The sequence below is a fragment of the Condylostylus longicornis genome, unplaced genomic scaffold (assembly GCF_029603195.1).
Source record: "Condylostylus longicornis isolate FDR11 unplaced genomic scaffold, ASM2960319v2 ptg000014l, whole genome shotgun sequence".
Classification (NCBI taxonomy): Eukaryota; Metazoa; Arthropoda; class Insecta; order Diptera; family Dolichopodidae; genus Condylostylus; species Condylostylus longicornis.
In genome coordinates, this window is record NW_026577983.1 from 2415333 (window position 1) to 2429195 (window position 13863).

Consider the following 13863-nt stretch of genomic DNA (forward strand, 5'->3'; position numbering starts at 1 on the left):
TCATTAGCTCATGTAAAATTTAAGAAATTAGATAAGATTTCTTTTAATTATATATGTATAAAATATATTTTAATAATGTACGTTATTGCTATAATTATAAATAAGTGTGAAACAATACTATTAATGCAAAATATTTTCACAAAAATAATTTTATTTATATTTTGTTATTTGATTATAAAACTTAGATAATAAAAAAGTTATTTTTAAATTTGAAAATTAAGCCTTTTTATATTTAAAGAGTTCTACTATTTTGCCATGTTGATCACCATTTTCTTGGAAAATTTTGTCCAAATCGTCTTCTTCGGAATCAGAACTACTACTTCCTTTCTTTTCATTTGGCAAAACAAATATGACTCTGGAATCCGAGTCACATATTCGTTTGTAAGTCTTTTTATCTTTTAAAAATTTTTTCATTAATTCTACACCTAGTTTCTGTTTTAATAAAGACTCATCTATAACAATCTTTCCAGTATCAAACTGCTTTATTGTGTCATCTTTTGGGTCATACAGCACAATATGCTGTTCTGTAACCGTGTCTGAAGATAGTTTCCCTAATGTAGGGGTCCTGTTTGAGTAACTATTTATTGAATCGCTACATTTATTTAACCGATTTATTGAATTTTTTCTCAAGTTCTTTGGAGTTTGAATTGAATTATTTACATTTTTCTCAGCTAGTAGAGTTATTTTTGAAAATGCAGTTTTACTCCCTTCATTTTTGTTACATACAATCACATCCAATTCATTTTTTAAAGCTTTCCCATGGAAGCTAGCATTTTTGGGTTTTTGCTTAGCTTCTTCTATAACTCTAGAATTTTCTGAATAGCTTTCAATATCTGCTTTATCTTGTTTTAGCTCTTTTGACCCTTTTGTTTCTTTAGAGCAATTAATCAATTTATTGGTTTCTTGTACCTTGTGAACTGCTGCTTGGTTCGAATTTTCAAGATTTAGTAGCTTTTCTTTTTCTAATATATTACTTTTATGTTTTTGTAAAGTTTGTAGTGATGGAAGTACTCTCGGCTCGGAAAATTTTGAAAGATTTTCAAAATTTGATGTCTCTGATATTTCTTTTGGATCATGAATTTTCCATTTTAGTTTTTTAACTTTTCTCACATTTTCATTGTTTTTTGGATTCGAAAAGACTGAAGTCATATTTGTAGATGATGACTCACTGCTGTATAGTGTGTTTTCATTTTTCAGAGTTTTTAAAGGTCCACTTCTATTGTTTTCCATTGAGCCAGCACATTTTCGTAAATTTATAATTGAGTTTTTCCTAGAATGAGAAAAACTGTTTTCGCTACTTTCGGTACTCGATATTAGTATCAGTCGACGTGATTTTTTTGTTCGATATTCTTTTAAAGTTTTCGTATTTTTACCAAAAACTTCATCATTTACTTCACGATTTCCTGCTTGATTATTACCATTATGTATAATTTCTTCGCCCTGCTTTTTATTTTTGTCCTTTTTTCTCGAAGCAGTTTCTTTTTTGGTTCTTACTATTTGTGCGTCTGAAATTAACAAATAAACTTAAGAATTTTTTATAATTTAATAGAAGGAAAAACAACATCTAATGAGCTTCTGTAAGTTTTATATAACTTAAACGCTACTTACAATCTTTTACCTCAGTTGCCACACTTCTGTCAAAGATAGTAACTTGTTCTGATCTTTGCTTTTGAAAATATGTTTTACGTCTTTTAGAAATGAAAGATTCTATTCTACTTTGGGATTTATCTGTGAAAATATTTAATATAATTTTAAAAATTTAAGAAATAAAAAGTAACAAATAAAACCTGAATCAAAACTTGAAATATTGCTACTATTAAGCGTACAGCTTCTATTGTCACCAAAACTTTCGTTTGAGTCCTTAAAGCTTCTATGTTGATTGTTACTTCTCCGTTTTAAATTTTTGGAAATTTTATCGCTCTTATTCCTCTTGTTGTATATATTTCCTGGATTTACTCTTTCAGCATACTGAGTTTTATTTTCTGTTTTATTTCTACAAGTGCTACATGGAATGTTACTGTTATCATTTGTGTAAAAATTTCTCGATCGGAGCTCCTCTGTTTCTTGATAAAACTTGTTGTTTTTATTCTTTATTATTTCGGTAGAATTAATAATACTATTAATATCAAAATCAATTTCTGATTGAAATGAAGTGGTCTGGTTTCTTATTTTATTATTTGAACTTTTATTTTTATTGGTACTAAGGTGTTTTTGTCCTACTTCAAAGTCTTTATTAAATTTTTTATAACTTTTGTACGAAGGTCTTTTATAACACGACTTTTTGCCGTGTATAATACTTGAGATAGACTGATCGGTACTATCGTTTGAACTTTCAAAATAACTGTAGTGCAGGGTTCTTTTTTTAAGTTTAACTTTTTGTCTATACTTAAGAGGTGTTTCTTCGTTTATTACATTCAAATTATTTTCTTTAATATTGCTATTTAGTTTTAAAGATTTAAAGCGTTGAAAAGTGTCCTTTGCTCTTTTATTATAGAATTCATTTGAAACACTCTGTTGTCTATTAAAACAAAATTGTTTTATTGTGGTTGAACTGCAATGGATTGAACGAATTTTCTTTCTATTAGATAATATATACTTGGCTGTGTTGACTGATTGCAAAGATTCGTCGTCGGAACATTGATTCCGGTTTAATTCCTAAAATGTTTTTATGTAAATGTCATATTATATTCATTTAAGAATGTATATTTGCACAATAATTCATGTATGCAGCTAAATATTTAAAATAAAAAATAATGTCCAATTAAAGCTAAGCTCTTTCGTAGATAATATTCGAGAAATTCAAATAAAAGCGTTAGAGTTATATGTTAAGAAAACAGAAACAATGTTATTCCTCGAATTTTATATTCGAAGTTTTCCACTTTTCGCTTCAAAATAAAACAGCTCATCTTCAAACGGATCTACTATACTTGATCCAAACTACCTATCTATGAATCTATCTGGTGTTTACTTAACATTCTAAGGCGCATAATTAATACCTTACCTCATCTTATTCAAATAAGTATATACTTTTTCTGCTCTAATAATATACCAAAAATAAGATTTTACGTCAAACATTTTTGAGTTTTTTATTTGCAATTTTTTTCTTTAACTCTGTTTTATTCAAATGGTATGTTTTTCAGAGTCAACTCCGCTTATAAATAATAAATTAGAACCAATTGCAACAACAATTCCGTTTTGTAATTTTAATGAGAAGAAAGAACAAAAGATGAGAGAATGGGAAAGTGATCAAGGCAAAACAACTTTTGATAATTTTTTTGTATGAAAATGATGGCTTTATGTTAGAAAAAGGTCGTGAGCTTTGTAATGTTGAATGTTATGTTTCTAAATTAAATGAGTACTCAATGAATGAACTCTGTTAGTGTTGTTTTGCCACATCTGTTAGGACTAAGTATAGTAGATCCATATCACTAACATTACTCACAAACATATAAATTTGACAGATGTGCAAAAGACATGGAGAAAGTGTTGTGTGAAATTTTAATGGCAGACAAAATAGTACTCGTATTAGACAAGTAGTTTTTTTATGTAATTTTCTAAATGTAAGAAAGGAGAGGAAGCAATTAAATTTTAATAAATAATGAAACTAAAAAATAACTGAATTATTTTTTGATAACGTCAAGGAATATGTTAAAATTAATAACACTTGCCAGAAAGATTAATGAACGGTTTTTAGAAAAAAAAAAGTTTACAAGACAAGGCTTACTTTCTTTTGTCAACTGAATTAAAATTTAATACGCTTATTTAATTTTAAGCCTAATGAACGAACCTATTATTTTCTCCTAGCGAGCTTTTATGGAATCAAAATTTAACGAAGTTATTTTTTAATTTTTTTCTCCTGAAAAAGCACATTTCATATTGTCGAAGCACATCACACTTTTCATATAGGAAGACTGGTAACTCTTATCAATGCCAAAATAGACATATGACATTTCAAGTTATCTAAATTCTAAAGAACGAAAAAAAAAAGTTTTTCAATTTCAGATAAGATTTAAAAATATTAAAAAAAGGTACAAATATAACTTTGTAAGAACGTTATACTTTCAATAAATTTTAAAGAAGGAATTCTGATATAACAATGGTAGTATTAACATATGCAAGTTTAAGAAAAATACTGTGACTGTAAGTTTTACAGAGTTATCAAGATGAAGAAGAGCAAATTGGGTATCATGTAGATTCATTCCCAAAAGATTTTGGGTATGGTGCTTTTGAACATGACAGTGACAGTCAAGGTGGAGGAGAATCAAAACCAAGAATACTTTTAATGGGTTTACGACGTTCAGGAAAAAGTTCTATTCAAAAAGTTGTATTCCACAAAATGTCACCAAATGAAACTTTATTTTTGGAATCGACAAGCAAAATTGTTAAAGATGATATAAACAATAGCAGTTTTGTTCAATTTCAAATATGGGATTTCCCGGGTCAAATAGATTTCATTGATCCAACTTTTGATTCGGATATGATATTTGGTGGTTGTGGGGCTTTAGTATTTGTAATTGATGCAAAAGATGATTATAATGAGGCATTGACAAAATTTAAAAATACAGTCATAAAAGCATATAAGGTTAATCCTCGAATTAAGTTTGAAGTATTCATTCATAAGGTAATATAAGTCAAGTGATTCAAAAGAAAATTTTATTATTACAGGAACCATTAATTATGGATAAAAATTAAATTTTAGGTTGATGGCATAAGCGATGATTCTAAAATGGAATCTCAACGCGATATACATCAAAGAGCAACTGATGATTTAGTAGATGCAGGTCTGAATCAAATTCATTTAAGTTTTCATTTAACTTCCATATATGATCATTCAATTTTTGAAGCGTTCTCTAAGGTAGTTCAGAAACTAATACCACAGCTTCCGACATTAGAAAATCTTTTAAATATTTTTATTTCTGTAAGTTTCTTCGAATTCTTGTTTTTACAAACAAACTATAATTAATTACTCAATTACAGAATTCAGGAATCGAAAAGGCTTTTCTATTTGACGTTGTTTCTAAAATATACATTGCTACTGATTGCTCACCAGTCGATATGCAAAGTTATGAGCTCTGTTGTGATATGATTGACGTTGTTATTGATTTGTCAAGTATTTATAGTTCAGAAGAAAATGCTTTTGATAATCAAAGTTCTAGTCTAATTAAGCTAAATAACAGTACAATTCTTTACTTACGAGAAGTAAATAAGTTTCTAGCTCTTGTATGTATACTACGAGAAGATAATTTTAATAGACAAGGTGTAATTGATTATAATTTTCTATGTTTTCGACAAGCTATTAGTGAAGTCTTTGAACTTAGGTTGAAAAGTCAAAAATTAGAGACCTTAAATGAAAATGATGAAGATTGCTTAGAATATGAAAATCAACGATTAACAAACGGGGATTCAATTGATTCAGCGAACAATTCAATCAATGCTTAACTGTACAATTTATATGTAATCATCATTAATAATAAAAAATCTTTATACTTATAAACTACATACATACTTATGTATGCATGTATGTAAACATAAATTCCATACATACTTATGTATGTATGTAATTTTCATTTGATAAATCTAAATGAAATTTCCTTTTTTAAATATTGCAAAATAAATATTTTGATATATTTTTTTAATAAATGAAGTTTGTAACCAATAAATAATAGATTTGTCTTAATAATAATTAAGTTGGTTGAAATTAGAATTTTTAGAATGTTTTTAAGAATTTCCAAAACAAAATTTCATAGTATTGCTTAACGTTTAACAGATATTAATGTTGAAATCAAATAAAAGTTTTACACTGGAATTTTCTTACTGAAAAAGTAGAAAATGTAATACAAAGGAAATAATATTAAATGAGCAGGTTCGATGGAGAAAATATAAATTTATTGTAGTTATTTGAACTTAGCAAAATACAATCATACATACTTAGATTATGTATGGCATGTTTAATGACCCAATTCACGTATTTTAAACAACTTCATATGTTTTGGGAAAGATATAAGATTTCCAAAAATATTTTGATATGTTTTCCTTAATTTCAAAAGTATTTTATCATTCTACATAAATGCAACTCTATTCTTTTAAAATTAAAACTTACCTCTTCCATCAGAATTTTTTTATCAACAGGTTCTTTAGATTTTGGAAAATCATTGCAATTTTTGTACTTGTTATTTTCTTTTAACCAATTTTGAACTTTCTCAGAAGTGCTTATGTCAAAAGAATTCATGGCCTGGCTGATGCCATTTCTCCGCCAATTATCCTCTCGCGTGTGCATTATTTGTAAAGTACTATTTAACACTTTTTGAATATCAAATTCAGGATCTTGCTTTTCGTCAGGTATAGAATTATCTTCAAATTCTTCAGAATTACTAGAAGATTCAACTGAATCCTCTTCAGAAATAGCGTCAACCAGATCTTTAAAATTTATCTCACATTCTAGAGGATCTGTTTTATATTTCTGCAAAATTATTTAAAATAAGTAAAATTTACAAACAAGCTATTCAATTTTACCTCACAAAACTCACTCCATAGCTTAACACGGTCAAAAATTCTACCATCGTCTGGAAGAATATCGTCATAGCTAAAATATTTTGTTGGTTAAGATTTATTTTATTCGATAACATACTTTATTAATAATTACCACTTTGTAGACATAATATTTAAAAAAAAACATTTATTTCTTAAACAAAACGTACGAATAAACTATAGACAGATTTTGACAGCACTATTTTAAAGTTTAAATCTTATTCAACGGAACGATTCTATTATGCGAGTTTACACGATCATCCAAGTCAAAGTTCTCCTGCAAAATTTATGCTTTAGCATTTTTGATAGTTTAAAAAAAATTAAAAATAAAACATGCGAAATTATTTTGATTCATAATTTTTTTAACCCCGAATTGTGAATCAAATGAAACGTCAATAAGTAAAAAAATAAATATTAAAAATTAATTTGTTTCAGCCGCGATTAATTGTTTGACATATTCTTTTTGTTAGTTTTGAACCAATAATTTTTTCATTTAATATTATATTCTCCTAAAAAATATCTTTGAATAGATTGAGAAAGAATTGATCCGTGACATATTTTTCTAAATTTTGTGCTGTTAAATTTCTATTTGTCACATTATTATAAAGCATTATATTATGATGACTTACTTATTTTAAGACAGAAGCAAACTTATTATGTTAATGTTGCAATGTCACATTTTTTGAAAATTACAAAGAAGTATAATGTATAATTTAAATAAAATATGTAATATACATTATAAAATAAAATTTAGGAATTAATAAGACATAAAGAACGATTTATCTAAGTACATATTTCAAAAATGAAGAATATGAAGAATACTTTCAATAATATGAAGAATACACAAATTTAATAATTATTTTTGGCGTTTATCGAACTTTTCCCACAATACTAGAAAAACACCAGAAAATTCTGTTTATAACACTTTGTCTTACAACTAAAAATAGTTGAAATTGGGTACATGAATTTGACTTGGCCGTCATTAAAAACGTCAGAATCAGAAACGTCATTCTGCGATTCGTGAAAACAAAAAATAGGAAAAATTATTATTAAATACTCATTTTATATAATTTGAATATAAAAATTTCATGTATTCACAATTAAAAGTTTCAATTTTTCGCCTATCTTCTATGAGTAATGGAAAATAACACTTTAAATGACTTGTCTGAGGATATAATGTCCCGTTTTGAGAACGAACCAGAATTAGGTTAGTAATACACAAAACACAAAAAAAAAACATTTAGCAAAAATATAATCTCTTGCTGCTAGGAATAATGGCTCACAATGAAATATTTCCACATGATGAAAATATTTTTGGTGATACGGAGGAAGACAGTGAACCAGATGATATCATTGTATTGCATATGGATATTAGAGAGCCTCTGAGTAGCTTACGGTAATAACAGCGATCAGGTCTTTAGGAGAATTTTTCGTTTTATTAAATTTTAACACTTTACAGAGTTATTTTAGAAAGAAAAGTAGGAATGGAGTTAAAAAACTACTCATTTTGGTTACAGGATGCGCAAATGGTAAACCTTTAGTTAAAAATTGTGTTCAAAAGTCAACATTTTCTTTATAGCTGGAGCCACATAAAAATTTGGTTGATCAATGTGTGAAAGGTGAAGGTTTAGTCCAAGTCAACGTTCAAATACAAACTATTAATCAAAGAATAAATATTGTGGATGTTCTAAAACCTACTGAAGATGCACTTGGTATATTATAGATTTCTTTAAGGTTTTCGGTGTTTTCACGTTAATTTTGTAATTAATCACGTTCTAATCTTGTAGCTGAAATAGATTCGTGCTCTGAAATTCAAAGAAAAACTTTTGAAGAAAAAAATGAAGAGCTAAAATCATGTGAGAAAGAATGTGTTAAAACGGAAATGAATAAAACTGTTAAGAACATAAAGGAAGATGGAAAACTAGATGTACAGCCACCAAATAAAAAGGCGAAAAAAGAGGGGCCTGTAGTTAATTGGATTTTAGATACTAAGTACAAAAAAGAGCAAAATCGTTTGAAAATACCAGAAGATCCCAATGAATGGACACCTCGCCAAGTACAGCATTGGTTGTATTGGGCAATACAGCAATTTAACTTGGTAATATTTCGAAAAACTACAATTACAACATATTAAATATTTCTTATTTTTTAGACAGAAATTAATTTATCTGATTGGGATATGGATGGAAAAGAGTTGTGTGCACTAACATTAGAAAGTAAAAAAAAAATTAATCTAATTTTTAAGTTACCTTATGTTTTATTTGTGTTTTTAAGAATTTAATAAAATTGCGCCACGAGATCCGGGGAATGTTTTTTGGACACATTTAGAACTTTTAAGGCAATGCAAATTTGTTGCTGTTATTCAAAAAGGTCCACTTGCTAATCCATCCCAGAATCAAAAAAAAGATTTAACGGAAAGTACTGGAGATCAATCGATTATGAGAAAAACTCATAAAATATTAAAAAAGCCTGTAACGTTAGTTAAAACTCTAGATGATCAAACTTTAGCTCTAGAACCTTATTCGAATCGATCGGGCAACAATGGGCAAATCCAACTATGGCAATTCTTATTAGATATTCTGACTGACAAAGAACATGTTTCTATTATACAATGGTTAGGGACGGACGGCGAGTTCAAACTGATAGATCCAGAGAAAGTTGCTCAATTATGGGGAGAAAGAAAAAACAAACCAGCAATGAATTACGAGAAATTATCTAGAGCATTGCGTTATTATTACGATGGAGATATGATTTCGAAAGTTCACGGGAAAAGGTCATTATAATTATTTTAATATAGAAGTTTAACCAAACATTAATTATTTTTAGATTTGTTTACAAATTTGTTTGCGATCTAAAATTTTTAATTGGATATAATGCAGAAGAGCTGTCACATTTAGTAGGAAATGCTGCTCATAAATCTCCCTCCAAATCTTTTGATTATAATTTTATTTTGTAAATTTAATAATATATGTATACATGTACATAATATCAGTTTCATTTTAAGCAATTTAGTGTAAAAATAAATTTTAATTTTTGATTTAAAATAGTTATGTAAAATAAACTATTTTAAAATTTAAAATATTTAAAAAATATAAGATTTTTTTCTTAGGCGAATTCAACATATGCATAGTTAATTATCATGTAAGTATGTATATGTAGACCCATACATAATAATATAAAAAAACAATAATTAAGAACAATTAAAAAATTTTTGCAACTATATTTTTTGTTATTAATTTGTGACATTTGTAATAATTATTGCTTATATAGCTATAGTTTCTTTCTTAAGCCAGGATAAGGTCAACGTATCATTATTTGACTCCAAAATAGGGGATAAAGTGTCCCACACTTCTTTATGGTAATCATTTAATTGCTTTATTTCGTTTTCTGTTAGTAATTCTTTTTTAACCATTTTTGTTTGCTTTGGACACATTGTGATAGTTTTAAAACCGAGTGCGCCACGTCCTGAAAAGTCAAATTTTGGTTTCACTTCAACAATTTGTACTATATCTTCAATCCTTAATCCAAACTCTCCGTCCTTATAATATCCTGGTTCGTTTGAAATGAACATATTTTCCTGTAAACCAGGATCATCCGGCATTAAACGTATTCCACAACCCATGGGTCCTTCGTGCACATTTAGAAAGTGTCCCACTCCGTGACCTGTGCCATGGCCATAATCTAAACCTATATCCCAAAGAGCTTTGCGAGCTAAAGTGTCTAATACTTGACCTTTAACCTTTTTCGGGAAAATTGTTGCTGCAAAATTTAATTGACCCTTTAAAACGCGAGTATAAGCTTCTTTTTGGAAATCAGTTGGTTCCCCAAAATGCATTGTTCTAGTGACATCAGTCGTCCCATCCCTGAAGATTAATAATTTTATATTATACTTTAAAAATAAAAAAAATCTTATCTATAAAATTTTTAAAGATTATTTTGATTAATATGTATGTCCATATATTAAAATACATATGGCTGCGAAAGTGGCTATGTACATTATACATTTGCGATTTAATATATGTACATATGTAGCAGTTGTACTTATAGTTATGCTAAGTTATATAACATACGTAGTATGTTTTGAACCACTTACAAGTATTGGGCGCCTGAATCACATAAATAAATTTCTTCACTGATTATTTGTCGATTTGATTCAGGTGTAGGACGGTAATGAATAATAGATCCGTTTGGTCCCGAGGAGCTTATTGTAGAAAAACTAATGCCTTTAAAATGATCTTTCGTTCTACAATTTAATTAAGAAAAATAATATAAAGTATAAGAGAAAGCTTGGGGTATTTTGTATTTACGATCTAAATTCCTCTAATTTAGCTGCCCCAGATATTTCATCGACGTATTCATTATTTTTTAAAGCTTCTTCCAACCAAGCGAAATATTGACATAAAGCAATACCATCTCTAATATGGCTTTGAATGAATCCTTCACATTCTATAGGATTTTTAATAGCTTTCATCAGACATATAGATGTTATCTATAAAAAAATTTTTCTTTTATGAACTAGGAATAAACTAAGCAACTTACTTCTTGATGCAATTTTTTTCTTGGAACTAAAGTATTCAAAAAGTAACTGGATGTTGGAGATATCCATATTTTCCTTTCAGTTGAAGATTCAATACTCTGTATAGTATTTTTAATATACTCGTATTCAAGAATATTAATTTTTACTTGATTTTTTTGTTGATGATCTTCAAAATCGTTTGGAAGTTTTGAAGAATCAACGTAAAGCATAATTTCGTTATGTGTAATAACCAAATATGCAAAGAAAACAGGATTATAACCAATGTCATCACCTCGCATGTTCAAAAACCATGCCACCTCATCTAAAGCACTGACTACTAAGCATTCTACATTTTTATCATCCATATCTTTGCGAACTTGGTTCCATTTTTCCTTTATTGTGAGACCTGTGAATGATAGATCTAAAGTAATAATCGGTTTTTTTTGGGCGACATGGTTGATTATGCCAAATTATGTCAATAAGATTTTCTTCAATTCCGATAAGTTCACATTCATTTGCTTCCAAATCAGTTTTGATTGGTTGCCAAGCTCTATAGGAGATCAATTTAGGGTCAAATCCAATTTTACTTCCCTTTTGCAAATTTTTTGCTAACCATGCACCAATTCTAGGAGTAGTTGGCAACCCATCTTTCATAAGTGTCCAATTAGAATCTAACTGTTTTTCAGCTTGCTGATAATATCTCCCGTCCGTCCACAACAATGCTTTATCATTTGTAACAACGGCGGTTCCAGCTGAACCGTTAAAACCACTTATAAACGCTCTTCGCTCATCGTGCGGGCAAATATATTCTTAAACATCATTAATTAATATTAAATTTTTAAAATTCATTGCACTGGATTTACCAGAATTATGTGCGTCATCTGATGGTATGATATACGCCACAATATTTTTTTCTGTTTTCTGGAAGACTTTTCTTAAGTCTGCTAACAGTTGCGTTGTTTCTATCATACTTGCTATTCTCTGCATTAATAAACCAGTACTATTGAAATATTAAAGCTATGGTTGATTTATATATGTATGCAAATGCCACCTGTTTGAGATATATTTAAGATAATTGAGTTAATCTTCTTTAGATTAGATTGCCATATGATATATTATTACTATTATAAGTTGTGTACTGAAGTTTTATTAAAAGCTTGTCTATATTAGAGTCATTGAAAGCAATATAAGCGTAGTCGTTTCTACAAACAGCAAATCATAAATGAAATTCTTTTTCTAGTGTTTGACAGCACCAATTAATGTGAAAATAATAATAGAGGGAGTTTAAATTTCTTTATTATTTTCTCTAGGTTAACTTTACAATTTAATAAATGGCAATGTACACATATTACTCGTAATTGATAAGCTTTTAAATTAATGATTATAAAATTAATAAATAAGGCACCAGTACTCGATTATAAAAATACGTCAATTAAAGCGAAATTATATATAATAAATAATATGTAAAATATGTCAATTTTAAAATAAATTGAAAAATTTTACTTGAAATGAAATTTATTAGAAAAAAAAAGTCTCAAATTAACTTATGCTATTTTGTTGTTAATTCATTAATATTACTTTTTATGAAGTCAAGGGTATTTTGATAACGAGGTTAGAATTTTTATAGGAAGACGAACACTTAATACTGCATTCAAAAATTTGGAAATAAAAAAAAACGAAAAATTTTTGAAATTGAAGGTTTTACGAAAATGAAGTTTTCCTACCGGTATTGATTTATTCATAATTTAATGAGTTTGAAATGACAAACATTTTACTGCCACATGTAAACGTTCTTTTTAACACTACAATTGAGTTATGGATTGTTATGACATGCCGACTTGCATTATTAGCTGTGTTTACACGACAATTTTTGCACCAATGGTTTGACATACTTCTCATTTCTTTGGCGACAGAGTTTGTAAACAAGCGAAATGAAACGTTGATCAAGCATTGATGATAAAGCGCTCGTTTTAACACAACTAATGATATCAATGAAAGAGAGAACGAAAAGAGGGTCGATTTTGTACGTAAAACCCAATGTTTTCAACAACGTGAGGATGTTCACAAAAAATGTTACTTCTCTTAAGACGTTAAACTATTTTTTTCGTCTTTTATTATTTAATAAATGACATTCAATCTTTTACTACATTTGTATAAAAGTGTAGCAAATTTTTTATATAGGAGTGTTGCTTTTGTAATCTCCGACTATTGTAATTCTACATAGCTTTATGAAACAACAGGATGAAAATCCAGCTGTTGTCAAACATTAAAATTTAACTCAGCTATTATGTTTTTTTCTTATAAAGCGAAGAAAGTATATCGCCTTCTGAATTTTCAAAAAATTATGTTGACTTATTTTTAATTTCATAATAAATTAGCGATATTTTTTTTCTGAAAAACACTATAATAATTTTTACCATTCATCTACAATCTACATACATAAACCATTATAGCATTCAATACAAGTAAAAGTAAAAAAATGCAAAAAGTTTAATGTATCTTTAATGTATTATTATGTTGTGAAAAACTAAACTTTATAAATATGCACATTCATTATTTTTCACAATTATGACAAGTTACCCAGCATTTACACATACAAGTTACTTGCATGCAAGTTTGTATAATATTAATTGTCAATTAGTTGTTCGAAATGTCAAATTACTTGCTATTATGACGTAGGCGTTTAGCAAGTTAATTTTTGTAAATGTCTTTGAGAAGAAAACAACTAGCAATATATATAATTGTTTATAAATTTTAGAAACCATAAGTTTGCTAAGTTTAATTTTTTCAAAACAAAATTCAAAAATTTTAAATTAAAA

The 13863-nt window shown here is 27.9% G+C and overlaps 4 protein-coding genes across 4 annotated transcripts; 2 read left to right on the forward strand and 2 right to left on the reverse strand.

Moving 5' to 3' along the window:
* Positions 1 to 126: 126 nt before the first annotated feature.
* Positions 127 to 6744, reverse strand: LOC129605745 (putative uncharacterized protein DDB_G0282133). Its single transcript, XM_055515663.1, has 6 exons — positions 6644 to 6744; positions 6514 to 6583; positions 6101 to 6460; positions 1788 to 2655; positions 1609 to 1728; positions 127 to 1505 (listed from the first exon to the last, which is right to left on the reverse strand). The coding sequence occupies exons 1-6, from the start codon at positions 6655 to 6657 to the stop codon at positions 217 to 219; spliced, it is 2721 nt and encodes a 906-aa protein (XP_055371638.1). The 5' UTR covers positions 6658 to 6744; the 3' UTR covers positions 127 to 216.
* On the forward strand, positions 3960 to 5627 carry LOC129605746 (ras-related GTP-binding protein C). Its single transcript, XM_055515664.1, has 4 exons — positions 3960 to 4099; positions 4154 to 4621; positions 4700 to 4918; positions 4978 to 5627. Exons 1-4 carry the CDS (start codon positions 4097 to 4099, stop codon positions 5437 to 5439), a joined length of 1152 nt encoding a protein of 383 aa, XP_055371639.1. The 5' UTR covers positions 3960 to 4096; the 3' UTR covers positions 5440 to 5627.
* An 801-nt stretch (positions 6745 to 7545) lies between the features above and the next one.
* LOC129605732 (DNA-binding protein Ets97D) lies at positions 7546 to 9606 on the forward strand. The gene is made up of 8 exons (XM_055515641.1): positions 7546 to 7735; positions 7798 to 7924; positions 7988 to 8057; positions 8108 to 8240; positions 8316 to 8626; positions 8681 to 8744; positions 8803 to 9301; positions 9355 to 9606. The coding sequence occupies exons 1-8, from the start codon at positions 7666 to 7668 to the stop codon at positions 9482 to 9484; spliced, it is 1404 nt and encodes a 467-aa protein (XP_055371616.1). The 5' UTR covers positions 7546 to 7665; the 3' UTR covers positions 9485 to 9606.
* Positions 9607 to 9718: 112 nt separating this feature from the next.
* LOC129605731 (xaa-Pro aminopeptidase ApepP-like) lies at positions 9719 to 12785 on the reverse strand. Its single transcript, XM_055515640.1, is given in 7 exon segments — positions 9719 to 10391; positions 10622 to 10771; positions 10836 to 11017; positions 11068 to 11490; positions 11492 to 11853; positions 11908 to 12095; positions 12769 to 12785. Coding segments are annotated over 6 exon segments (1842 nt in total). The 5' UTR covers positions 12032 to 12095; positions 12769 to 12785; the 3' UTR covers positions 9719 to 9790.
* Positions 12786 to 13863: the final 1078 nt, after the last annotated feature.

Coding starts and splice junctions, on each gene's coding strand:
- LOC129605732 (XM_055515641.1), top strand. CDS start 7,666: ATGGAAAATAACACTTTAAATGACTTGTCTGAGGATATAATGTCCCGT. Junction 7,925..7,987: donor GAGCCTCTGAGTAGCTTACG/GTAATAACAGCG, acceptor AACACTTTACAG/AGTTATTTTAGAAAGAAAAG. Junction 8,627..8,680: donor CAATACAGCAATTTAACTTG/GTAATATTTCGA, acceptor CTTATTTTTTAG/ACAGAAATTAATTTATCTGA.
- LOC129605745 (XM_055515663.1), bottom strand. Junction 6,461..6,513: donor TATGGAGTGAGTTTTGTGAG/GTAAAATTGAAT, acceptor ATAATTTTGCAG/AAATATAAAACAGATCCTCT. Junction 2,656..6,100: donor AAAAAATTCTGATGGAAGAG/GTAAGTTTTAAT, acceptor AAAACATTTTAG/GAATTAAACCGGAATCAATG.
- LOC129605746 (XM_055515664.1), top strand. Junction 4,622..4,699: donor TTGAAGTATTCATTCATAAG/GTAATATAAGTC, acceptor ATTAAATTTTAG/GTTGATGGCATAAGCGATGA. Junction 4,919..4,977: donor TTTTAAATATTTTTATTTCT/GTAAGTTTCTTC, acceptor ACTCAATTACAG/AATTCAGGAATCGAAAAGGC.